Source organism: Mustela erminea, chromosome 4, assembly GCF_009829155.1.
Source record: "Mustela erminea isolate mMusErm1 chromosome 4, mMusErm1.Pri, whole genome shotgun sequence".
In the NCBI taxonomy this organism is placed as follows: domain Eukaryota; kingdom Metazoa; phylum Chordata; class Mammalia; order Carnivora; family Mustelidae; genus Mustela; species Mustela erminea.
In genome coordinates this window covers 96189017-96215531 of record NC_045617.1, presented here as the reverse complement: position 1 = coordinate 96215531, position 26515 = coordinate 96189017, and the positions used below count along the sequence as shown (strand labels likewise).

General features: G+C 34.9%; 1 protein-coding gene across 1 annotated transcript; it reads left to right on the top strand.

Annotated features, from left to right (window-relative positions):
• Nucleotides 1–2630: 2630 nt before the first annotated feature.
• Nucleotides 2631–25717, top strand: CRISP1 (cysteine rich secretory protein 1). The gene is made up of 7 exons (XM_032338358.1): nucleotides 2631–2696; nucleotides 8694–8831; nucleotides 13148–13238; nucleotides 14348–14496; nucleotides 17518–17615; nucleotides 20049–20137; nucleotides 25590–25717. Exons 1-7 carry the CDS (start codon nucleotides 2631–2633, stop codon nucleotides 25715–25717), a joined length of 759 nt encoding a protein of 252 aa, XP_032194249.1.
• The last annotated feature ends 798 nt before the right edge of the window (nucleotides 25718–26515 follow it).

Here is a 26515-nt window from a genome sequence, read left to right as displayed (position 1 = left end):
TGCACATGTGCCACCCTGGGCTGCTGTCAGGACATCTAAAGCCATCCTATTTATCTCTTAAGGGAGGGGACTTCTCCAGGGCAGGGGTCTTTCAATATTATATCTATAATACAAGATATTAATTAAGAGATTAATAAGATATAATCTATTATATTATATCACTAAAGTGAATTAATAAATACATGTGTGTGTTTGTGTGTGTCTGAAGTAGCCAATTATTTCAACTGTATCAAAACCAATTCATTTATTAAATATTTATTAAGCACTATTATCTATCAGGTATACTTAGAAATAAAATTACATCTATGTCATCTAAAAAAAAGTCTAAATATTTAAATTGATTTCAATTTTGGAGCACAAGTCCTATGGCTGTTCAAAAGAAAAATCCTAAAAATGGCTTGGTTGTCTGTGTTAAAATATACATAAGTAATAATAATGATGAAGTATAGTATAATGTATACTAATTGAAAATCTGGGAAAAATAGGATAAAATATTTTATATAAATTATTTGCTTAGGGGGCGCCTGGGTGGCTCAGTGGGTTAAGCCGCTGCCTTCGGCTCAGGTCATGATCTCAGGGTCCTGGGATCGAGTCCCGCATCGGGTTCTCTGCTCCGCGGGGAGCCTGCTTCCTCCTCTATCTCTCTGCCTGCCTCTCTGCCTACTTGTGATCTCTCTGTGTCAAATGAATAAATAAAATCTTTAAAAAAAAAAAAAAAAAAATTATTTGCTTAGGTGTAAATTTAAGTATCAAATTTGGATATAAGGAAAAAACACTGGAAAGACAAAATCTAAATTGTTAATGCCAGTTGTATGATTCATGTGAAATGGGTAACTCTTTATTTCTTAAAACTTTTATAACAGTTTTTTGAGGTATAATTAAGATATATGTTAGTGTATACTCAAGAAAGCATTGTAACCATTAAGACAATGAGCACACACACCATCACCCCATATTTCCAGTCAGAAAATGCAGCAACAAAAGTTACAGACAGCTTCATAATGGGGAACAACTTGAATAACAACACTTCAATGTGGATGGGTATAAATATTAACGTGTGTATGATAAATATAGATCAATCTACTATATTGCAGAAGCTCTTTTTTATTTTATTTTTTCTTCAGTTAACACAGGTGGAAATATCTGTTTTACTGGACTTTTTGAGGATTAAGTAAAAGAATGGAATTCATATTTCATTATCCATGTTGCTATATTACTATAAATCTGAAGGTTTGGAAGTATGTGACATTTTGGGAAAAGAAAGGAAGGGAAAGAAAGAGTTGAAAAAAACAAAGAGGAGTGATAAAGAGGAGATTGTTTCCATGTCCATGTTTCCTGAAAGAATTGATTTACAGAATTCCCCTCTTCAGCAGTGGGCAGGAGAAGCTTGAGAACAACAGCAAATCGTATTACGTGTATTATTCAGCCCAAGTCATTTAATCTGTTCTTTAATTTTTTTTATTTAAAATAAGAACAAAACTGTTGCTTTTTAATGCCTTCCACTCAACAAGATGAATTCAGAAATAAGCATGGCAGATTGTTTAAAGAATGTGCTAACCAAATTTAATAACCTATACTAATAAATATAATACCTTAGAGTCAGCAACCTTATTAAACAGAAATAAAGGAGAGGGTATATTAACTCTGATATGCCTGACTTACAACGACAACCATTCTTAGAGTGATCATATATACAGAATGTCTCTAAGTCATGTATATAAATTACTAGGACTTTGATCACATGTCTTCTCTATAGGCAATAGAGGTCAAATATAATCTTGTGTTTTTATATTAGTTTCCTGTTGTTACTGCAAAAAATTACTATAAACTTAGTGTCTTAAAACAATATAAATTTACAGTTGTGGAGGTCAAAAGTCCAAATGGTCTCACTGAGTGGGCTAAAATCAAGATTCAGCTAGGAGGCACCAGGGGAGAATCCATTTCCTCGTCTTTTCCTACTTCCAGAGATTGCCCACATTCTCTGGCTTGAGTTCCCTTCCTTTGTCTTCAAAGCAATGGTGGGTCTAGTTTTTGTCATGATTCATCACTGACATTGGTTCCCTCTTCCACATTTAAGTACCCTTGTAAACTTGCATAGATGATCCAGGATAATCTCCCTGCTTTACTTATTTATTTATTTATAAGATTTATTTATTTTAGAGAGAAAGTATGTGTGTGCATGTATGCTCTCAAGTTTGGGGAAGGAAAGCAGACTCCCCACTGAGCATGGAGCCCAATGTAGTGCTCGATCTCAGAACCCTGAGATCATCATCTAAGTTGAAATCAAGAGTTGGACACCTAACCAACTGAGTCACCCATGTGCCCCAATTTCCCTACTTTGAAGTCAGCTGATTAGCAATTTGAACTCCATCTGCTACCTTAATTATCTTTTGTCATGTAATGTAATATATTCAAAGGTTCTAGGGATTAAGACATAAAGTCTATCATTCTTCCAATCGAAGTTCTGTCTTCCTCTGTTGGTCCACTAGCATATTCAAATTTGTTTTGATCCTGTGGGTCTCCTTTTGCAGAAAATGCAAATATACTGCAAAAGAGTGTTGAAACAGGTTTATAATAAAACATAATCCCAGGAATTGACAGTAATCTAAATTTATGTTTTCTTCTCAGGGATGACAATGAAATACTTCTTGTATTTGGCTGCTGCTACTGGTTTCCTGCCTATTTGGATTATACGAGTATGTGAGGATTGTATGTTTCATAATTGCTTTACAGAAAAGGATAAGAGCTACCCCCATAGAATTCATTTTGTTTCAGACACTGTTGTGAGGACGCCGTACCCATTACTCACCCTGGTCTTACCTGCTCTAGTAGGCAAGTACTATTCTTAATTTCACACTTCAGGGAAAAGAACCAAAGCAGAGGCAGGTGAAGTCATGTGGCAATGACAGGTAACTGGGGAGTGGCAGACCCTGAAAGTAAACCTAGCCAGTTTGGCTTCATGGGGTCATGCCAATTTCATAATAGCTCTTCTGGATAATTCAAAACAACATGGATGGAACTAGAGAGTATTATGCTAAGTGAAATAAGCCAGTTAGGGAAAGACACATACCATGTGATTTCACTCATATATGGAATTTAAGAAACAAACAAAGGAGCAAAGGAGAAAAAAGGGAGAGAGTGACTCTTAACTTTAGAGAAAAGAAACTCTTATAGAGAAAAAAACTGTTCGTTACCAGAGGGAAGAGGGGTGGGGGTGGAAGAAATAGGTGATGGAAATTGAGGAGTATGCTTGTGATGAACACAGGGTATTGTATGGAAGTGTTGAATTAGTATATTGAACACCTGAAGCTATTATTACACCATATCTTAACTAGGGAAATTGAAATAACAACTTAACAAATGCACACACACACACACACACACACACACACACACACACAGCTAAAACTATAAAGCAGGAATTACTTCTTTATAATATACCATGCATTCTCCATAAACTAAATGGGAAAAATAGTGTTTGGATTTTTTTTTAACCCAGAAAAGAAAGTATTTTATCAATATCCCAATTGTACCCTCTGATTTGTGACTATAACAAGAATTGGACACATCAAAATTAAATATGAAATGCAAGGTGTGAACAAGAAGAAGAGAAGTGTGAGGCACTATAAGCAATGGAGTATGAGGCCTGCACCTCACTACTCATTAAAGACAAGAACTTCAACAATCACAAAATAAAAACAAAACACTCAGAGGTATAAGGAATGTCTTTAATATTTTGTGGTCACCCAACAACGTGTACCTCTAAATAGCCTCAATGATTCAAAAAATTCATTTTTTAATTTACCCAAAATATATTTTTTTAAGATGTATGTATTTGACAGAGACAGGGAGAGAGCACAAGAAGGGGGAACAGCAGGCAGAGGTAGAGGGAAAAGCAGTCTCCCCACTGAGCAGGGAACCCCACTGGGGCTCCATCCCAGGACCATGAGATCATGACCTGAGCCAAAGGCAGACACTTAATGACTGAACCACCCAGGCGTCCCATGTACTCAAAATATTTTTATGATGAAATAAAGTCAAGAGATTTGGTATAGAAAATGAATGATTTTTATGTTTTCATGTCCTAGGTAAGAGAAGTTAAAAATGGAATACATTTAATTTTATAAATAAAAGAAAATCTCTATACATCAGACAATTGGGGTGCTGATTTGGGTGATGGGGTGCTGATTTTATCACTCACACCTCTTCCTCAAAGATGAACCAGGTAGAGCTCTCATCCAACACCCAATAATTCTCCAGTATGCTGTAAGTACAGTCTTAAAAAGAGTTCTCCTTCTTTTCCTTTGGTTCTCTTTCCATTTTATTCTCCCAGCGTGGAAGTGGGACCTTCACACTTCACAGTGAGGAAAAGCTGAGCTGAAGCAAACCCACCATCAGAGGGAAAGGAGAAACACAGTGAGAGAGCAAATTTTGCCTTTAAGACCTAATCAGTAATAGGCGAGTCTAGGTCACTTAGTACATGTTCTAGGAGACAGCCTGGCCCAGGCTGCCATGTGAAAGAAGGAATCAGTATCAGAGTTAAAAGTCCAGATGAAAAAGTATGTAACAAGAACTCCTTTCAGTCAGGGGAACCAGAGCCTCATCTACTTACTGGCCAAGAATACAAAGGAAAAATATGAGTGTTGAAGGCATTGATAAAACAACTGGTATATATTCCATAGACAGATAGTTATTGGAACATTTGCATGGTTACAGAAAGTTTGCTCAGAAAATTAAGGCTTAAGAATTTTAAAAGAAAACAACATCATAAGACAAATTAAGCCCCAAACACAAATTCATTGCATAAAATTTAAACATGAATCCTAGTTAAAGGAAATAATAAACTGTTGCTGTTTGTCCAATAAAAATAAACAGTATGGTATATTCTCTTTTTAGACTCTGGATAGAAAACAAATAGACTAACAACTACGCCGTGAGAACTGGCAACATTTTCAGGAATTTTGATTGGGAAGGCAAATAGAAAGTACAGCAAATGAATGGGGAAGTGAAGTAAATGAAAAGTTTTATCTGTTTATTTTAAGTTATAAGCAAAATGATCATGAATAAGTGGGAAGGAAAATGAATTGGTTGAAGTTATAGTGAAAGGTAATGAGTAATGTAAGATTTGGGGAAATGGAAGAGAATGGAGTAAACAACACTGAGGATAAATAGCTTTTGAAAGAACGACCTGTTTTTACTTTTTTGAGAATACTATTTCCCATTATGGTCTTACCATTTTTTCATTCCCACCAACAGTATATCAAAGTTCCCTTTTCTCTACATCCCTTGCAACACCTGAAATTTTGTTTTTAATAATAACCATCCTAACAGGTGTGAGGTGATAGATCACTGTGGTTTTGATTTTTCATTTCCTTGATGATTAATGAGGTTAAGAACCTTTTCATATAGCCGTTAGTCATTTAGAAGTCTTTTTTGGGAAAATGTCTGTTTAGGTTCTTTGTGTATTTTTAAAATCAGGTACTTTGTTTTGTTTTGTTTTTGTTAGTTATACAAGCTCTTTCTATATTTTGGATATTAATTCCTTATCAGATATATAGCTTCAAATACTTTCCCATTCATTAAGATGCCTTTTCATCTTTATTATTTGCTATGCAGAAGCTTTTTAGTTTGATACAATCCTACTTGCTTATTTTTTCTTTCATTGTCTGTGCTTGCCAAGACCAATGTCAAGGAAGTTTTTACTTATGTTTTCTTCTAGGAGTTTTATGATTTTAGGCCTTATAGGACCTTTCAGATCCATTGTAAATTGATTTTTATGTATGCTGTGATATAAGGGTCTAATTTCATTCTTTTGCATGTGGACATCCAGTTTTAAGTTTGCCAAGAGGGTAAATCTTATGTTAAACGTTTTTATAAGATACACAAAATAATAACAATAGTTATAGGAAAGGGGGCAGGAGGAAACTTTGAGAGGTGATTGATATGTTTGTGTTCTTTTGTTTGTTTATATTGATGGTGATGATGGTTTCACAGGTGTATAGTTACCCAAACTCATTGAATTGTATACACTAAACATGTGTAGCTTTTACATGTCAATTATACCTCCATAAGATGGTTAAAAAACAAGACAGTGTGATCTGTTCTGTAGTACCACAAGTGATAAGGAGAAAAGAATAAGAACAGATAGAAGCAGATTAGTAGACTGACCAAGAGCAGCTGAAACAGCTGGCATCAGAGACTGTCTCTTTACTGGGGAAAGTAGGACATAGCAAAATCTATTGAGAGAAGTCAATGTAATTGGGGTAGAGTGCAAAAATTCTGCAATAACATTATGAAGAAAGACAAAGTGAACTAACCAGGTAAAATAAGTAGAATTGATGAGCAAAATTAAGGGATTGGTTGAGATTAGACATCAGGATTTTGTATGATACCAATACCTGGCGTTTTGTGGAATATTTTTCTGCCATTGCTCATCTGATTCTGTATGGGCAGGGAAATTTGTGGTCTCACCCAAAGTGGGGACGTTCCTAAATGGCAATGGATGGGGAAAGATTCAATATTTTAGCAAGGAATTTGTTGAAATAAGAGAACGTGAATAGGGGCACCTGGGTGGCTCAATCATAAAGTGTCTGCCTTTGGCTCAGGTAATAATCCCAGAGTCCTGGGATCGAGGCCCACATCAGGCTCCCTGCTCAGTGAGAGTCCTGCTTCTCTCTCTCCCTCTCCCTGTTTGTGTTCCCTCTCTCACTGTGTGTCTCTCTCAGTCAAATAAATAAATAAAATCTTATAAAAGAGAGAGAGAGAGAGAGAACATGAATAGAAAAAAGGAGAGAGAGAAAATAGAGATAATGAAAAAAGAGCTAGAAGACTAGATTATGTTGAAAATAGAGTGATTGACCCTAGCAATCTGAAGCAGCAGGAAATTCTGATTAAGCAGGGAAAAGTTTGACCAGGTGATTTGGCATTTAGTATGATTATAAAATATAGGCTGTGACCACCATGGTGGAGACTAATGAGACTTGAAGGAGAGGTCTAAGAGAGAAAAAAAACTCAAGAGCCTGAGATAGAAGATGACTGGAACTATCCATGTGAATACTGAAGTCCCTTGTGCTGACTGCAGAAATAGACGTGGACAGGATGAATTTGTTTCAGAAGGCTCAATTTCTTGAAATTTCACGTCTATTTCAATTTCAAGAAATTGGGCCTTCTGAAACAAATTCATCCTGTCCACGTCTATTTCTGCAGTCAATTCCCTGAAATTGGGCCTTCTGAAACAAATTCAATCAGTTGAATCAGGATGGTTCAATCAGTTAAACATGTGTGTTAGGCTCAGGTCATGATCTCAGAGTCCTGGGATCAAGCCCCACATGGGGCTCCCTATTCAGCAGAGAGTCTACTTCTTACTCTTTTTCTGCCCCTCCCTGACCTAGCTCATGCTCTCTCTCTCTCTCTCTCAAAAATAAATAAATAAATAAATAAAATTTTTAAACACACGCACACACGCACACACACCCCAAAAAACCAGAAGGCCCAATTTCAATGAATGAGAGGAAGTGATACAAAAACGTTATAGGAGAATGAATGTTCAGAAACGAGATGGTAGAGCAATATGTCATGAGTTTCACTGGAGCAGAGTTCGGAGGAACAAAGAAAATTTAACTTGGATATGGGAAGGGAATTCTGGTCATTCCCTACCTCTCTTCGAGTATAGACGAGGGCTACCTGAAGTATGAAGGAAAATAGCACATAGGACTGTGTTTTTGAGGAAATGATATCCACAGGAAATAGTCTCTAGAAGGGTCTTCTGGATTCTATATTTATGTCTTTTTCCCATTCCTATTTTATGTGGATATAAAATAAACGAAACAACTACTAAATTTGAGCAAGGTATGGTGTTGGATCCTATTTGTTCAGAAATTGCTGATGTTCCTATAGTACTTGAGAAATAAACAGATACTATTCAAATTATACTATGTATGTTTTGCCACTTTTTAAACAAAAGGAATGAAGTGTATGTGATATACAGTACACACAAAAAAGAAGCTGCTCTTGATAGAATTAAAACCTAAAATATTAAAGCCATTCAGTTTTCTTCTTAGTTGCAAGATAAAGGGTAAACAAATTAAAAGAATAGTCATTAATTCTGGATTATAGCTGATTTTAATTCTATTTTATACTTACATATACGCATGTAAATGCTAATGTTTTTTCATAAGCATAAGAGAAAAGTAGAATCTGAGTTGAAGACACTGGAGGCTTTGTATTCAATAATTAATATCTTAGATTAGACACATCCTTTAGATAGTATTTGAGGGCAAGTGGTTTATTTAAGAACCAAAGAGAACACTTGCAGGAAATGGGTTGGGATAGGAGCCAAGGAAGGGAAGTCAGTATAATGTCAAGATATCTTTCACTGTGGCTTATATGGCCCTAAAAAGTACTTTTACATGGCTCAAAGTACCAATCATAAATTTGAAAAACCCCAATCATAGTATATCCCGTATTTTATGCTATACACTTGTATAATGTAAAATGACATTCAGAAACCTGAAAGACTAGCACTGGAGAAATGGAAAATAATCTATTGACCAATCATTAATTTTAAAATCCTATAGATCATTGTCTAGTAAATATAAACTACAAATTCATATTGCTGTAGGTCTGCTAGGAATATAAGTGGTGAATTACACATAAAAGAAATAAGACTAATTAAATTAATTTTCTGATCACAGGCAAAACCAACTCCAGTTCCATATGTTCCATATAATACTCTCCTCACTGAACTGGCAACTGTCCAAGAAGAAATCGTTACTGTACATAACACCCTCAGGAGAGGAGTAGTTCCATCAGCCAGCAACATGCTGAAGATGGTGAGATTAATTAAACAGCAACAATGATGTCAATAATAGTAATAGTGTTTACTGAGTTTTTATTAAGTTCTCTTCACTTTCAGTATACTAAAACTTTAGTCTTCCCAAACAAATCTATGACTTAACAGCAGAAGAAATGGAGGCACAGAGGCCCCTGGGTGGCTCAGTCAGTTAAGCATCTGCATTTGGCTCAGATCATGATCCCAGTGTCCCAGGGTAGAGCCCCACATCCTGCTCCCTGCTCGGCAGGGTCTGCTTCTCCCTCTCCCTCTGTGTGCGTGTACCCTCTCTCTCTCTCTCTCAAATAAATAAATCTTAAAATTAAAAAAAAAAATGGAGGCACAGAGATGGTAAGTAACTTTCCCAAAATCACATAGTTTTTAAATGACAGAGCAACAATTCCAACTCAGAAAGTCTAATTTCATTCCTAATGTACCCTAGGACAGTGCTTCTTAATCTTCAAAGAATTGCCAAAGAACTTTTTAAAACACAGATTCCTGGGCCCCACTGTCTGAGATCCTGATCTGGAAAGTCTCTAGTGGAGACCCCTACAAGCTCCCAGCTGAAGCTGATGCTGCCGGCCAGTACTGTCAGCACAGCGAGCTATAAGTTATAGAGGCAATTCATAACTGTCTTCATTGGGCAGCAGCCCAGAGACTAGACTCTCATCTGAGAATCAAGATGTCTGTAAGGACCTATTTAGAAACTGTCCCTGCTCCCCTTCCCCCAGGAGATTTACAGGTAACAAAGCCCAGATACAAAGGTGGCCAGGTGGAGACATCGATCAGTGGGGGGCATGCATACTGTCTCCCTGGTTACCAAGGAGTATGGGCCCCGCCCTTTGGGAGCCCTTTTTGGCGCCAATCCCAATCAAGGTGTGATAGGCTGGTTCAAATGTCTACTAGGGTAAATTGTAACTCAGTTGGTCACCTAGCATCACTGTGGAGTTTCCTTTGTGTGTTACAATCTCATTGGTCACCTGTGTGTGGCCAGGCCTGACCGCATGGCCTTTGCCCTTAAAAGCTAGACTGTGAAGCAGAGAAGGGTCGCCCTCTCTTGTAAGAGGTGCGGCCCAGAACGTTCGGTTAGATTCTTGATGCTTGGTGCGAAATGAAGCTTTGCTTGACCTTTGCTTTGTATCGGTCTCGCTCCTTTAATCACGGACCCATTATTGGGGCATAAAAATGTCCAGATTCGAAGTTAGGGGGTCCTGCCAGATAAACCAATATTGACAAACCTATTTCCCAGTTCCCTGGCATCCCATAAAAAGAGAATTGTCTATCCATTATAAACCTGGTGTGTGAGCAGAGTAGGTGCTACAGAACAAAACAAATTTAGGGCAGTCTCAGAAGTACCAGGTGATTGGCTGCCTAAGTCTTATCTCCCAGAAGTATCACTCAGGTTTCTCTGCAACCTTATCCTGGTCCCTTTAACCTTGCTTGGATGGGTCTAGTGTACAAGAATTAGAAATTTCTAATTCTAACTAGCACTCGCTCTGGAGAGCGATTCTAAGGGACCGTCTCCTCAGGCAAATGATGAAAGTGGGAAGCAAGTGAAGAAAAACATTATTTTGAAATTCATCTCTTGGTCACCTTAAAAGGGAAAGTGTTATTTAAACAAAACAATAAAAATTCAGCACTTATCACAGGCTTTCTTGCATTCTGAGTGCTGTGCCTGACATGTATATTGTGCTTACTATTGACAGGCACTCTTTTAGAACTTTGTTACATTAACTCATTTAAATCAATAGTTCTGTGATCCAGATAATACTGTCATCTCCATTTTATTGATAAAGAGTCAGAACCTCAGAGAAATTAGCTAACATCCAAAATAATAAGCACTGAATTAAGTACAGATGCAAATGCAAATGGCACAGCTCCAGGCACCTCCTTTAGTACAAACAGGGTCCAAACTCCTTGGTTTCCAGAGGAGCAAACACATGTAGCTAGGAGGTTCGAAAGAAATTTTAGAATAAATGGAAAGTATAGACTCAGATTTCAGAGATTATATTATTGTGGATTAAAGGCAACTACAAAGGAACTTTTAGAACCTAATGTAAGAATGAATACATTCAGATGCGAAAGTGTAAAGGCAGGAGAGATCAACAAGACTATAAATTAGGTGACCAGTAAGACTGAATCGTATTTTAAAAGGAATACGAGAGTTGAGCTGTTCCATAAACAATGCGTTGGATGTGGCTAGAAAGGAACTGATAGAGTTACAGCAGGGCTGAAGAGGCAATCACAACTGCCAGGCAGAGATTTTCTAAAAGTTTCCATACATAGGGTTAGAAATCAATTAAATGGAACCACGTATTAAAGCCAGAATTCATAGCTTTGATGCAATAACCCTGACTATTCATTTGTGATTTTAATCCTGGGTCTGTCACAGAAAGAAAGGAGCATCTTACCAGTATTAATCAGAGGTAATATCCTAGACAGCTTCCTTAAAGAGGTCTGAACCACAGACTGTATGAAATGAATGATGCAGGTAGTTTATGCGACAAGATAAGCATATTCAGATGGAGATTAGCATGCAGAATGTTTATTGGAGAACAATCACCAGATGGATACCTACCTGTGGAGGTAGAGAGAAAAGCAGCAGTGGACATATGGAAAAGCTGGATTGTGATATAGTCACAACAGAGGGCTCAGATAATTCTTCAGGAAGCTTAATACAACCAAGACAACCCTTCTGAGTAGGAGGGAAGTGGCCTGGAATTTACAGTTCCCATATCCATCAGTTGTTGGGTATGGACTACCCCAGGGAAGGGGTTATGCTCCTGGGTGCAGGACAATTTTTACAAAGGACAGACAGTAGAACTGTCAGTAGACAGGACTCCTAGCTTAAGAGGAAATTAGTGCTTCGGTTCAGAAAGTGACCTGGTAGTACATCACGGCATATACAACAAGCAATGAGTTGTAAGTCACCCAGATAACTTATAGATAGTCCTAATCACTTGGTCATATCTGGTCATAATAAGCAAGGGGTTTTTTTTGTTTGTTTGTTTGTTTTTGTTTTTGTTTTTAACTAAGGCATGCAATGATGATATTCCCACCAGGAGATCCTGTGCCCTAACAGGATTGTTGTATCATCTCCACTTCCTCGGGTAGATATATCCACTATTAAACTATAACTTTTCTCACATGAAGCAATCAAACCTTACAAAACGGCTAATGACTTACTTAATTCATCTCAAGATTTACTAAATTCCTTCAACGTGAAGGGTAATTCTGTAAAACTAACCCAGATGGCAGCATACACGTATGCTGAAACATCTTTGCTACCAGGAAAAATGGTGAAAATCTAAGTCGGGTGTCATCCAAAACTTATTCTAAAGAGGAAGTGAATGATTTATGTCAATGCCGGTAGTAAAAACTGAAGTCTAAAATTTTTGTTGGTGATGTGTTGCATGCAGAGGTAAGGATTAAAGAGTGTTAGGAAGAACATTCGTCAAAGCCCCATGATTAACAATATAGACTTTCTGCCTCCTTTCAACTTACCTGGAGATACGCCTGACAAAATGCTTCAATTCAGCACAATTGACACCAATTAAGAGTTAAGAGCACACATTCTGAAGACAGAATAATGTGGATTCTAATTCTTTTTTGGCTACTTATAGGTTGTGTTACCCTAAGAAATTATGCAACATCTCTGTTTCACCATTTGCAAATGGGGATAACAATAGTACTTCCCTTATAGAGTTGCTCTGGGTCAAAATTTGAAAATATGGGTACAGAATTGGTAACAGATCCTGACATGTGGTTTTAGCTACTATTTTTATTATTATTTATAATTTTAGATGGAGACATGTGACACCGTACCTAGTCTTTGTTTATTTATAGAGCACATAGTATAAGATTTGTCATACTACAATTGTGTTGCATAAATTACTACATTAAGACTTTAGAACAAACTATTAGGCATGAATGATGGGTCACATTTTACAGATGAAGAACATATTCAAAAAGATTAAATAATGTGTCAGAGATTAAACTGCTAATAAATAATGGAATGGATTTCTAACCCTGATCTGTTTTATTGAAAGCATTTACTTGAACTCTTTCACACTTCTGAAAGAGAAGCTATATCTGAATATTATTATCAAATTTTGATTTTATAAATTCAAGGGCTAACATGGTGAGTCAAAGTTTTGTCTCCCTCTTCCAACCAGAATATTTAATATTATTATTTAAATTGTTAGATTATGAAATTGAGGATATTGCTAGCCTTTATTTTTTCGAAACAATAAACTAGAATATTATCATGGAAATGCCAATAAGACCAGGTTCTTATATTTTACTCTTCCACTGTAGGATTGGAGTGAAGAAGCTGCACAAAATGCCAGAATGTTGTCAAAGCAGTGTGAATTACGAGAAAGCAACTCAATTAAGAGGCGAATTACAAGTAGGTATATACATCTGCATGACTCACCTCCATACTCAAAAATCCTTAGGGAACATTAAGTAACCTGGAAAAAGGTAAGTTAATGCATTCAGTCTATATATGGCCCCATAAATGACAGTGGATTGTGGCCCACTGCACTGTTTTCTTATTATTAATTTTTAAATTTGGATATTCAAATTTCAAATTTCAGATTCTTATAATCAGAAATAAGAATCAAAGCTCTTGACATTACAGAATAGTTGAGTAATACAATGATAACTGGATGGACATCTAGATAGCTAGAAGCTTTCCATTCTATGTAGTTATTTCAGCTATACACTATATCACCCTAGGGATACCTTTGCCTTTGAAACACTAATAGAGTTGAGAGGTGAGTTCTATTCAACTCTACTGAGCTGTACATGAGAACAAATTTAGGTGCTCATAGAAGAGTCCATCTCAATGGCATATATATCAGGTGAATCACTGCTGGTTTCCAGAAAAGCTATTAGTACTTCCTATACAAGTAGACATTATTAATACTTATGAGATACTTGTTTATTGCAAAATATTTTTAAAATACTAATGAAACTTCCATATTTACAAATTATTGGCCATTTTGCCCAATGTTGATGCATGAATTAGCAGTAGGAATCTTTCCTGCCCCAGAGAAAGGTAAATCACTCCTGAATACCATTTGTGATCAAGAACCCGCATCACAAGTGGATGGCTAAATGAGCAAATACTTATTCCAAGGCTCTTGCATAATGAATACCTCTCTGTGGCTGTTTTCAAGTCATGGGTCCTGTTACAACCCATAAGCTACTTCGACTGGTTTCACCCTTCTCAACAGCTCAGAAGTGGCAGAGTCTGAAATGTTGACCTGATTTCTAAGCTTGCACATCACCTCCTCCTGTCAACTTCTCACCAAACCTAAGTACCACAAGTTGCCAGCAGAGATTTCCAGCAGAGATACAGCTGAGTTTGTTTTTGTTTTTGATTTTCTTTTTAAAATAAGACGTTGCTTGGATGACTGGTGAAATATTTGTAAAATGAAAATGAGGAAACTATCCTTGTAATATATTTCCCAGTTTCTTCAAGTATGACACAGACTTTTTTCTCCCTTTCAGATACTTTTTGTGGAGAAAATATGCATTTGACAACTTATCCTATCTCGTGGTCAAGTGTAATTAAAATCTGGTACAATGAATCTAAATATTTCAAGTATGGGGAACAGATATCAACAGATGATGACTTAACAATTGAGCATTACACTCAGGTAAGCTGCATATTGGCAAATATGCACATTGTTTAAATGTCTAGAAGAATGTGTGGAAAACAGGGACTGAGAAAAATCATTCTACCCACTTTTCGCAAACTTGCACTTGACCCACTGAGTTCCTGTTATAATTTGAAACATAAGGAAATGTGATTCCCTCAATAGATGGCTTAGAGAAGCTGCTTAACTCTTTAGTCTCCTTTTTTTATATATTTGGACTTTTGGGAATTAACAAAATCATAAAACATCAGTGTCACTTAAAAATTATATTTCTAATATGTCTAAAGGATGAAAATAATAGTACCTTATAATACAGAGAATCCTCTTCCTCTGGTTTATATTTACTGTGATAAAATTATACGTATATATCTGTAAAATATACACATATATTATTTTTATTTATCATATATAATTATTTGCATATATACACATATAATACATAACAATCATTTGTATATGCATATATGAATATATTTTATAAAATTTGCCATTTTCATCATTTTAAAATTATGTAGCATTAGTGTTCAGTAGCTTTAACTACGTTCAAATTGTTATGAAGCAATCTCAACTATAGATTTTCAGAACTTTTCACCTTCCCAAACTCTGTACCCATTAAACAATGACTTCCCCCTTCTCCATCTCCCCAGCCTCTGGCAAGAACCATTCTACTTTCTGTATCTATCAATTTGATTACTCTAGATACCACATATAACTGGAATCTTTCATTTTTTGTCCCTTTGTGTCTACCTTATTTAACTTAGCAGTATATCCTCATTTGATGTTCATTCATGTTGTAGCACAGGTCATAATTTTACTCTTTTTTAAAGGCGAATAATATTCCATTGTATGTATATACCACCTGTTGTTTATCCATTCATTCACTGATGGGTGTTAGGTTGTTTCCACTTTTGGCTATAGGTAATAATGTTGCTATGAACATTGGTGTGTACATATCTGTTCATATCCTGCTTTCAGTTCTTTTGAGTATATACCTAGAAATGGAATTTCTGGATCACATGGTAATCATATGCTGAATTATTTGAGGACCTGGTATACTGTTTTCCAGAACAGCTGCATTATTTGACACTTCCCAGTAGCAATGACACTTCTGATTTCTCCACATCCGTGCTGTTTTGGTCTGCTTGGACTCCCGTAACAAAGAACCACAAGCTGGATGGACTAAACAACAGAAATTTATTTTCTACAGTTTTGGAGGCTGGTAGTCTATGAACTTTTGCAGCATAGTTTGTTTCTGTGAGAGTTCTCTTTCTGCCTTCTTTTCATTATGTCCGTGCATGGACTTTACTTTCCTTTTGCCTATGCATGCTTGCAGAGAGAGAGGAAAAAAAAAAAAAGAGAGAGAGAAAGAGTGAAAGCATGAGTGCCAGCACTTTCTTATAAGGACAGGAACCCTATCAGATCATGGTCTCAAGCTCAGAACTTCATTTAACCTAAATTACTTCTGTAGAAGTTCTTTCTCCAGTTAGAGTTGCTGGGTTATATCGGGTTATTTGGGGTTTTGTTGCTGAGTTGTAAGAGTTCTTTATATATTCTAGATATCTATCCTTTAGCACGTATATGATTTGCAAACATCAATTCCTATTACATAGAATGCCTGTTCATTCTGATAATAGTATCCTATGATGCACAAATGTTTTAAATTTTGATAAAGTCCAATTTATCTATTTTTTTTTCCTTTTCTGTCTGTGTTTTTGGTGTCTTATCCAAGAAATCACTGCCAAATTCAGTATTGTGAAGTTTTTTCCTTATGTTTCCTTCTAAGAATTGTTTTTATGGTTTCAGCTCTTACACTTATATATTTAATTCATTTGGACTTATTTTTTGTAATTTTGTAAAAGGTAGGGCCCAACTTCATTTATTTGCATGTTGATATCTAGTTTTTCCAACTTGTTTGGGATAAGACAATCTAATCACTGTTGGCTCATCTTGGCACCCTTTTGAAAATCATTTCTCCATATATGAAGACCATGTGAAGATTTATTTCTGGACTCAAGTTTAGTTCTAAGGTTTATATGTCTATTGTTATGCCACTACCAGTGTTTTAATTATTATAGCTTTGTGGTAAGGTTTGATATTAGAAAGCATAAGACTTCCAACTTTGGTCTGCTTTTTCAGGACTGCCCATTTAAAAATCATAGACTTAAATCACTTATGGATAATAATGCAGATATTCTAAATAAAAGACCAGCAAATAGCATTCTTATTTTAAAATTTATACCCTTGTACAAAATGGATATGTTCTAGGAATCTAAGAATGTTATAACATTAGACTCTTTATTCATTTAATTTGCCTTATCAAACAATCAGAGGATACAAATAAAATGATCACCCAGAGAACTAAAAATATGCCAAATTTGTGACATTAATTCTGACCTTTTATTTCTCTAATATAAATGTAGACTAAACTCACTATTTATATCTAAGACCATTAGTTCCATCACACTCAGATGATAACCTAATATTTCCTTTTCCAAACACTTAAGAAAAATTATTATCCAATTCCCACAAAACACCTGTGATATAGAAGATAATACTAATATTATTTATACAATTTTACAAATAGAAAAATAAAATTTCAAAGCATAAACTGGTAAATGCCATACAACCAGGAAGTGGTAGAAATAGAATTTGACACTGAGATATTTTGCCTTAAAAGCAAATTCTACTCTATACCATACTTCTTCTCTGATGATTAAATAAAGTTCCTCCCGTTATTTGATTTTTATACAATCACCAACCAGCCTTCATCATCTTACCTCATTTTCCATATACAGTTGATAATAAAATGAGCCAGCATTAAGGATGACCAATAAGTGTGCATATGTATGTGTGTTATCCAGACATATGCAAATCTTTCTGTTTCTATTAATTCCTAATAAGCCATGCTCAAAGCATCCTAAAAGCAAACATGTTTATTTTCAGCCATGGATAACAATATTCATATTGTAATCATTTAGCCCAAGTCAAATTATTAATAAAATAATCTTTTTATCATTACAGATTGTTTGGGCCACTTCTTACCTCATTGGCTGTGGAATATCATCATGCCCCAAAAGATTGGCAACTCAGTTTCTCTATGTTTGTCACTATTGTCATGAGTATGTATTATACAGCTTGGTATCACAAAGTCTTTAGAAATATATCCCTCTTACATAATCCAGTTTATCAAAGAATATATAAGAAAACTCAAATAAATATTTCATTTAATTTAAGTGGAACCTTAAGGATAAAATGCCATTTAGCTAATACCTAAAAACATTGCACACACACACGTGCACACACACAATTTTATTTATATCATATTTTTAAAATAATTTTTATTTATATTTTATTAATAGAATGCCAAATTCAAAACTATTACCCGTGTTATTGATTAGCATAAGCAAAAAAACAAGGATATCTACTTCAACCATTCTAAAGTATATTTAGAATGCAAGGGCAGAAATATCGTGGCATATCAAGAATAAACAAATGGAAAATTGAAGTGTTCCTTTATTTAGCTTTCTGGTCTAACTATTGATATATGCCTTTTCTTTAGAAATTAAATTTATGTGTTATCAAGGTGTGAGTAACCACTCCTAGAAGAGATAGTCTGATTGCCTCAGTGAGGAGAAGGTGGATTCCTTTGCTCTCTCAACTGTGGTTGCTCTATAGGCACGATCAATTTCAGACAAAGGTGATTGTAGAAGGTCACAGGAGCACACTGTGTGGTTCCAGTGGTAATCATGAGAAATTAGAGATTGTTCAGAGCTTGATCTATAGTCCTCTAATAGTTCACTACAAATGCCTGTTTAAATATATTCTGCTAAGGAAAGTTAATGAGTGGTCTGCATACGTCTCCTTCAGCTATCTGTACCTATATAGTTGAATATGCAAATTTTCCATCATACTATGAGCTTTAAGCATAATGTTTAACAGCTATTCCCCCATGGGTTTTGCAAAATAAAAAATATTCAATATGAATCAGTAAAAATTATTTATCTGTTAATATGTTACCATATTTATACTTTAAATGAGGTCTCTAGTATCAGTGTAGATTCAATAGATATATTTATATAAGTGCTCTATATGAGTTATTTTCTGGTCTTATTGTGTCTTGATTTTAGTAGATAATATTTGTTATGATTTTATCTATATAATTAGCACCAAAGTCAGTAAGATCTCTTTGCATCTACAACACATCAACTGTACTAAATCTTTCAGGGGCTAGTGGTGGTTTCTGGTGAACTGACAATTACAGAAGTAAAACACATGGAACTGTGATAGAGAATATTCTGCAGCAAAGATTAGACCAAGAGTCTGACAAAATCTCTAATTAAGGAATAAGTTCCTTTTATAAAGTGAAATTTGGGAGCACCTGGCTGGCTTAGTTGGTAGCGCATGCAAGTCTTGATCTCTAGTTCATGAGTTCAAGCCCCACATTGAACATAAAACTTACTTTAAAAAAAAAAAGGCAAAAAAAAAAAAAATGAAAGTCTAACAATTCAGATATCAAAGGGAACAATATCAACTAGAATGCTTTTGTAACCAGAACATTTACTTTATTTTTCAAGCACATTATGTAAGATTCAGTTATAATCCACCTTGTTTTCTTAGATATCTGCAGGTAAAACTGTCTTATCTGAATTTCCTATTAGCTTAGACCTAAAAATTCACATTCATTCTCTCTCCCCCAAATCTACCACTTTAGATTTAGTCATATTGACAGATTTTCGTATTTTATAATGCTCCATGTTTCTACACAAGAGAAACATGTATCAAGTTTCTCATGATCTTGTGCAAGATTAAATTAGAACATTTCCAACTTGACTCACTTAAAATGTTCTCAACATGTCCTTTTACATGAGTGCCTACCAAGTCCTTATGGGTATAAATAAATAAAAGTGACAAATTATAAATGGCTCTAAAGCTCTTCTGCTTAAGATTTGACTGTTCAGGGGTGCCTGGGTGGCTTAGTGGGTTAAGCCTCTGCCTTCGGCTCAGGTCATGATCTCCAGGTCCTGGGATTGAGCCCCACATCGGGCTCTCTGCTCAGCAGGGAGCCTGCTTCCTCTTCTCTCTCTCTGCCTACCTCTCTGCCTACTTGTAATCTCTGTCTGTCAAATAAATAAAATCCTTAAAAAAAAAAAAAAAAAGAATTGACTCTTCATAGATTCCAGTCCTGTTAGAGCTTAACTATCTGAATAGGGTAAATTCTAAAGTTCTTAGGAGCCCACAGTTGCCTGTTACACATTCAGAAAGATAAATTGTCATCATTGCAAGTCTAGAAATCTTTTTTTTTAAATTAATTTTTTATTTTTTATAAACATATATTTTTATCCCCAGGGGTACAGGTCTGTGAATCACCAGGTTTACACACTTCACAGCAAGTCTAGAAATCTTAAACCTATCTTAAAGATTATCATCATTATCTAGAAGTGGTTTTCAAAAATTGTTTTCAATGTTGATTATAAATAGTGAGTAACATTTTATATGCATTGTCCAAGAATCTATATTATTACATCACCTTTTTCTTTATCCTTTTTTTTAAGGGGAAATGATCCTGCCAAAATGAATAATCCTTATAACGCAGGAAGTCCATGTGGAGATTGTCCAAATGACTGTGAAAATAAACTTTGCAGTAAGTTTTACATTCAGTTTGCTTAATGTAGACCCGGGAGCCATGTGTACTTCAAGTTAAGGACTGACAATATTGCACTTTTCTATAACTTTTTTCTGAATCATCACACAAGGAAAAATCAACATTATTTCTTATTTCTCCTTCCTGAGGGACCAAGACGATGATTGATTAAATTTATGGGAATGGATATTAGAATGTCTAAGTCTAAACTCAAGCCCCCCACCCTAAAGTTTAATGACCCTAATAAGGAAAACTTGGATAAGATGTTAATATAACTATATATTTTTCTCTGCTCTATAAAAAAGTTCCTGGGCTCTCTTATTGCAACCTTGAAATTAGACATATTGTTTTCAGGATACCAACATTCTCAGCTTCTTGCTGCTCCATAGCTCCCCTACCTACCTGACCACTTATTAGGGCATATAATTTCTTATGGAGTGATCCTTATTCTTCCGTGTTCCTGCTGACACATTAGAAGATATCAGTTGATGGTCACGCTGTCCCCTTACAGCACTTGCTCTATTTCTTCAATAAACCTTACCTACAAAGCAGTACTAACCAAATGGGTTCCTTTTTCTAGAGGTTCCTGAAAACATAGCTCCTAATCCCTGAGCATAATTTTGATAAGATAATTTTCAACAAGTTTATAGAGAAGTAACTAGCCCAGGAAAAGTGCCCTTTTACTTCAGACTTAGAAGCCCAGAAGACCTATTTTCCCAAACCAAATAAGTCACTTTGTTAATTCTTAAAATTAGGAAAATTTCCTAATTTCCTAATTTCCTCTTTCTCTCTAGAGAGAGAGATAGATACTCTTCTAAGTCTCATTTATTCTTTCTCTCTTTTTTTTCCTTTTTCTCTTACTTTCAACCTCACTTTTTGCATCCCATTTCTGAAAAGAAATGTGGTTGGAGAAAAATAGAATATCTACTAATTACCTATGCTGGGTGGATGGGGTAAGTGTTTTTTAATCCAAGATATAAGAGGAATGTCTATAATGGTATAAAAATGTAACAGAAGTAAAATGAGAGTAGGAAAGGGAAAGTATTACTCAAGAAGATTAAATCTATGCCATAAAAGATGCATATCTTAAACTCTGTTCACCTATAAATGCACGAGAAGATAAGAATTATTAGAGAAAGATATCTCAGATTGGGCCACCCTGGAATGGAAACAATGCTTAAAATATAAGACCTGGATATACACAAAAAAGCAGTTTAGTGTAATTCAAATAAATTTTATAAAAATAAAATTCATAGTATAAAATAAGTCAAATTATATATATTAATATAATTTATATACTATAACAGCAGTAAAAGCAGTTCAAAGAGGGAAATTCATAACAACAAATACTTATAATAGCAACAACAACAATAAAAGCTTAACAAATTAACTTTATTTTCAAAACAAAAAGAACAAACTAAGCTCCGAGTTAGTAGAAGGAGAAAAACAACAAAAATTAGAGTAGAAATAAATAAAACTAAAAGTGAAAAGACAGTGAAAAAGATCAATGAAAGGAAGAGCTCTTTAATTAAAAGACAACATAGAAAAATCTTTAGCTTTAGCCACACTTACCAGAAGAAGAAGAGGAGGAAGAGAAAGAAGTAGGAGAAGGAGAAGAAGCAGAGAAGAAGAAGAAGAAGAAGAGGAAGGAGGAAGAGGAGGAGGAGTAAAGAAGAGAGAAGAAGAAAAAGAAAGAAAAGAAAATAGAGGATGTTTAATAATTACAATTAGAAATTAAAGCAAAGACATTACACCCAATATACATAAACAACAACAAAAAAAGAACATAAGAGTCTGCTATGAACAATTGTATAGCAACAAATTGGATAACTAATTTGAAGAATTGGATAAATAGGAATTTATCCTATTTGTACATACAACATACAAAACTAAACTTAAAAAAAATACAACTTACAAAGACTAAATTATGAAGAAATAAACACACAGCACACTGGAACTGAATCGTGAACAAATGGAAAATCTGAACAGACTAAGTACTAGTAAGGAGATTTAATCAATAATCAAAAATCTCCCAACTAAAAAAAATCCCAGGACCAGATGGCTTTACTAGTGAATTCTACCAAACATTTAAATATTTAGTACGAATAATTCTAAAACTCTTTCAAAAATAGAAGAGAAGGGAACACTTCCAAACTCATTTTATGAGGCCAGCATTACCCTGATACTAATATCAGAAAACAACACTGCAATACAAAAAAATAAATAAATAAAAATTACCGGCCAATATATCTGAGGAACATAGATGGAAAATTCTCAGTGAAAGTTAGCAAGCCAATTGCAACAATACATTAAAAAGATCATACACCACAATGAAGTGGAATTAATGCTAAGATAGCCAGAATGGCTCAACATCCACAAATCAGACAATGTGAAGAATAAAAATCATATAGTCATCTCAAAAGATACAGAAAAAGCATTTGAAAAAATTTGACATTCTTTCATGATAAAAACCTCAAGCTAGGTACAAAGGTATTACATTACCTCAACATAATAAAGACCAGATGTGAGAAGCCCACAACAAGCATCATATTCACCAATCAAAACTGAAAAGCCTTTCCTCTAAGACCATGAACAAGACAACAATGCCTACATTTACCATTTCAATTTAACGTAGTACTGGGAGTCCTACTCAGAGTAATAGGACAAGAAAAAGAAATACAAGTAATTAAAATCAGAAAGGAAAAATAAGACAGTCTCTACTTGCAGATGACATGATGGTATATATAAAATACCATAAAGACTCCACCAGAAAACTATTGGAATTAATAACTGAATTTAAAAAATTGGAGGATACAAAATCAATATACAAAAATCAGTTATTTTATGTATACTACCAGCAAACTATCAGAAAAAGAAATTTTTCTTAAATCCTATTTTTAATTGCATAAAAAAGACGAAAAAACCTAAGAATAAATTTTACCAAGACCTATATACTAAAAATTATAAGATATTGCTGAGAAATATTGAAGATACAAATAAATGAGAATATATTCCATGCTTATGGTTTGGAAGAATTAATGTTTTTTAGAATTTCCATACTATCTACAGTTATCTACAGTTTCAGTGCAATCACTATCAAAATTCCAAAGGCATTTTTCAAGAACTAGAACAAGTAATCCTGTAATTTGTATGGAATAACAAAAGATAGCCAAAGCCATCTTGAGAAAGAAGACTAAAGCTCATGATATCATACTTCTGGATTTCAAACTATATTACAAAGCTATATATAGTAATCAAAACTGTATGATATTAGCATAAAAACAGACACATAGATCAATGGAACAGAATGGCTAACTGAACATAATAAAATATATATAAAACAATGGAGAGCCCCGAAATAAACCAATACATATAGGGTCAATTAGTTTATAACAAAGAAGCCAAATACATACAAAGGGAAAAGACAGTCTCTTCAATAAACGGTGCTGGGAAAACTAGACAGACAGCCACATGCAAAAGAATGAAACAGGAATCATATATAACACCACACACAAAAATCAACTCAAATGGATTAAAGACTTGAACATAAAACTTAAAACCATAAAATGAGAAGAAAACATGGGGCAGGGGCACCTGGGTGGCTCAGTGGGTTAAAGCCTCTGCCTTCAGCTCAGGTCATGATTCCAGGGTCATGGGATTGCCCTGAGTCATCTTGGCAGGGTGCCTGCTTCCCTTCCTCTCTCTGCCTGCCTCTCTGCTTACTTGTGATCTCTGTCTGTCAAATAAATAAATAAAATCTTTAAAAAAAAGGGGCGCCTAGGTGGCTCAGTGGGTTAAGCCTCTGCCTTCAGCTCAGGTTATGATCCCAGGGTCCTGGGATCGAGCCCCACATCGGGCTCACTGCTCAGCAGGGAGCCTGCCTCCACTTCTCTCTCTGCCTGCCTCTCCACCTACTTGTGATCTCTGTCTGTGAAATAAATAAATAAAATCTAAAAAAAAAAAAAAAAAATCTTTAAAAAAAAGAAAAGAAAAGAAAATCATGGGGGACAAATTGACACTTAAAGAAAAATAACAAAAGCAAAAATAAACAAGTGAGACTGTATCTAACTAAAAAGCTTCACAGCAAGGAAAACCATCTCCATCAACAAAATAAAAAGACAACCCATTGAATGAGATGAAATATTTGCAAATCTTATGTCTGATAAGATGTTAATCTCCAAAATATATAAAGAATTGAAAAATCTGAATAAAAAATCCAATTAGAAAATTGGCAAAGAAGCTGAATTTATATTTTTTCAAAGAAGATATCCATACAGCCAACAGGTACAGGCAAAGGTGTTTAGTATCACTGATCATCAGAGAATGCAAGGATATACTGCATATATGTTAGAATGTCTATCATCAAAAAGACAAGAGGTAATAAGTAGGGGCAAGGGGGTATTGAGAAGGAAACCCTTATGCAATGCTGATGGGACTGTAAATAGGCACCATCACTTATGGAGGTTACTCAAAAATTTAAATATATAACGGTCATATGATCCAGCAATTTTTCTTCTGGATAGCTATCTGAGGAAAACAAAAACATTAACTCAAGAAGATACAGTAACTTAGGCATGGAAATGACCTAAGGGTCCATTGACAGATTTAGTGGATAAAGAAAGTATTATAAATATATGTATATGTGTGTGTATAAAAATATATATAATATATAATATAAATAAATATATAAATATATATGTATATACACACATATATATGTATATTTATGTATGTATATATAATATATAATATATATAATATAAATATATATAAATATATATGTATATTTACACGCACACATATATATATATTTATAATATTTTCTTTATCCACTAAATCTGTCAATGGATCCTTAGGTCATTTCCATGCCTAAGTTACTGTTACTGCTGAACAGTTATACATTATATATATATACATTATATATATATATTATATATAATGTATATTGTTCAGCTATAAAACAAATGGAAATCTTATCATTTATGACAACATGGATGGATTTTTTTTAAGATTTTATTTTTTTATTTGACACAGAAAGAGATCACAAGTAGGCAGAGAGGCAGGCAGAGAGAGAGGGGGAAGCAGGCTCTCTGCTGAGCAGAGAGCCCCATATGGGGCTTGATCCCAGGACCCTGGCATCATGACCTGAGCTGAAGGCAGAGGCTTAATCCACTGAGCCACAGAGGCACCCCTGGATGGATTTTGAAGGCATTATTCTAAGTGAAATAAGTTAGACATAGACAAACACCATATGGTTTCACTTGTGTGTGGAATCTGAAAAAACCAAACTCCCAGATAGGAGAAACAGATTGGTCATTTTCAGAGGCATTTGGGATGTGGGGGCGGGGGGGTGGTTGGATAGTTCCATTGAAGTCTTTAAGAAGATTATCTCGTTCTTTATTAATGGTGAATTTTGAAGGTAATATAGTGTAAACATGCTTTTTTCTTCCAGCTAACCCCTGCCTCTACTATGATGAATACAGTAACTGTAAGGCACAAAAACGAAGTTTTGGATGCGGGTCCCAGTCAGTTCAACAATTCTGCAAAGCTAGTTGTCTCTGTGACAAGGAGATAAAATAATGTTGGCTATTTGCAGGTACAATGTGCTGTTGGGGAAATGTCCACTGGATTACATCTTTTACTTTACTTTGCTTCAGTAGCTTCTGCTAAGTTTCATTTGGTTTTCATTATATTAGAGATGTTAAATTTTACTAACCTATATGGGCATCCATAGATTACATCAATTCTACCCACTCCTGTCCTGATACTTCCTGAAACATGTTGACAAAATTCAACTGATGGTTTAACTGGCCACCTTGACAATAACCTCTGCTAGAGGAGGGTCCTTCCCCTGCTTCCCCATGTCTCCAACCTTCCTGATGTTGTCTTCCCAAGAAGACAAGAAAACAAAAGGATCTAACCATCTTTGGACCCATTAACATTAACTTCTATTTTACAACCGCAAAGAAGTTTTCAAAATTCCAACTAACCTGCAGTGTAATTTTTCATTCCATAACCTTATTTCTGTTTTAAATTGAGCAGTTAAAAAATCCACAAAGCAAATGAAGAGTCAAGTATTACTACTTGCAAGGCGAAGTGCTTAATTGGAGGAGGCTTAAATGTCTCATTGTTTTATTATTATATCTATAAACATTTGTAAAGTAGGGGAAAATTGTGTTCCTTACATTAACAAAATATGTGCTCAGCACTGATTACATACAGAATGTAATGCATCTATAGAGGACATTGTATGCCTTATTTCAAATGAAGACATAAATATTAGTGAGTCTGAATATTAAAGTAACCTGGAGAAGTATATGATCACACAGAAATTCTAGTACCTGTTGTTTTGTTTTCAGTTTCAGGGCTTCCCCCCTC

Coding starts and splice junctions, on each gene's coding strand:
- CRISP1 (XM_032338358.1), top strand. CDS start 2,631: ATGACAATGAAATACTTCTTGTATTTGGCTGCTGCTACTGGTTTCCTG. Junction 17,616..20,048: donor GTTTGTCACTATTGTCATGA/GTATGTATTATA, acceptor CTTTTTTTTAAG/GGGAAATGATCCTGCCAAAA. Junction 20,138..25,589: donor CTGTGAAAATAAACTTTGCA/GTAAGTTTTACA, acceptor TTTTTCTTCCAG/CTAACCCCTGCCTCTACTAT.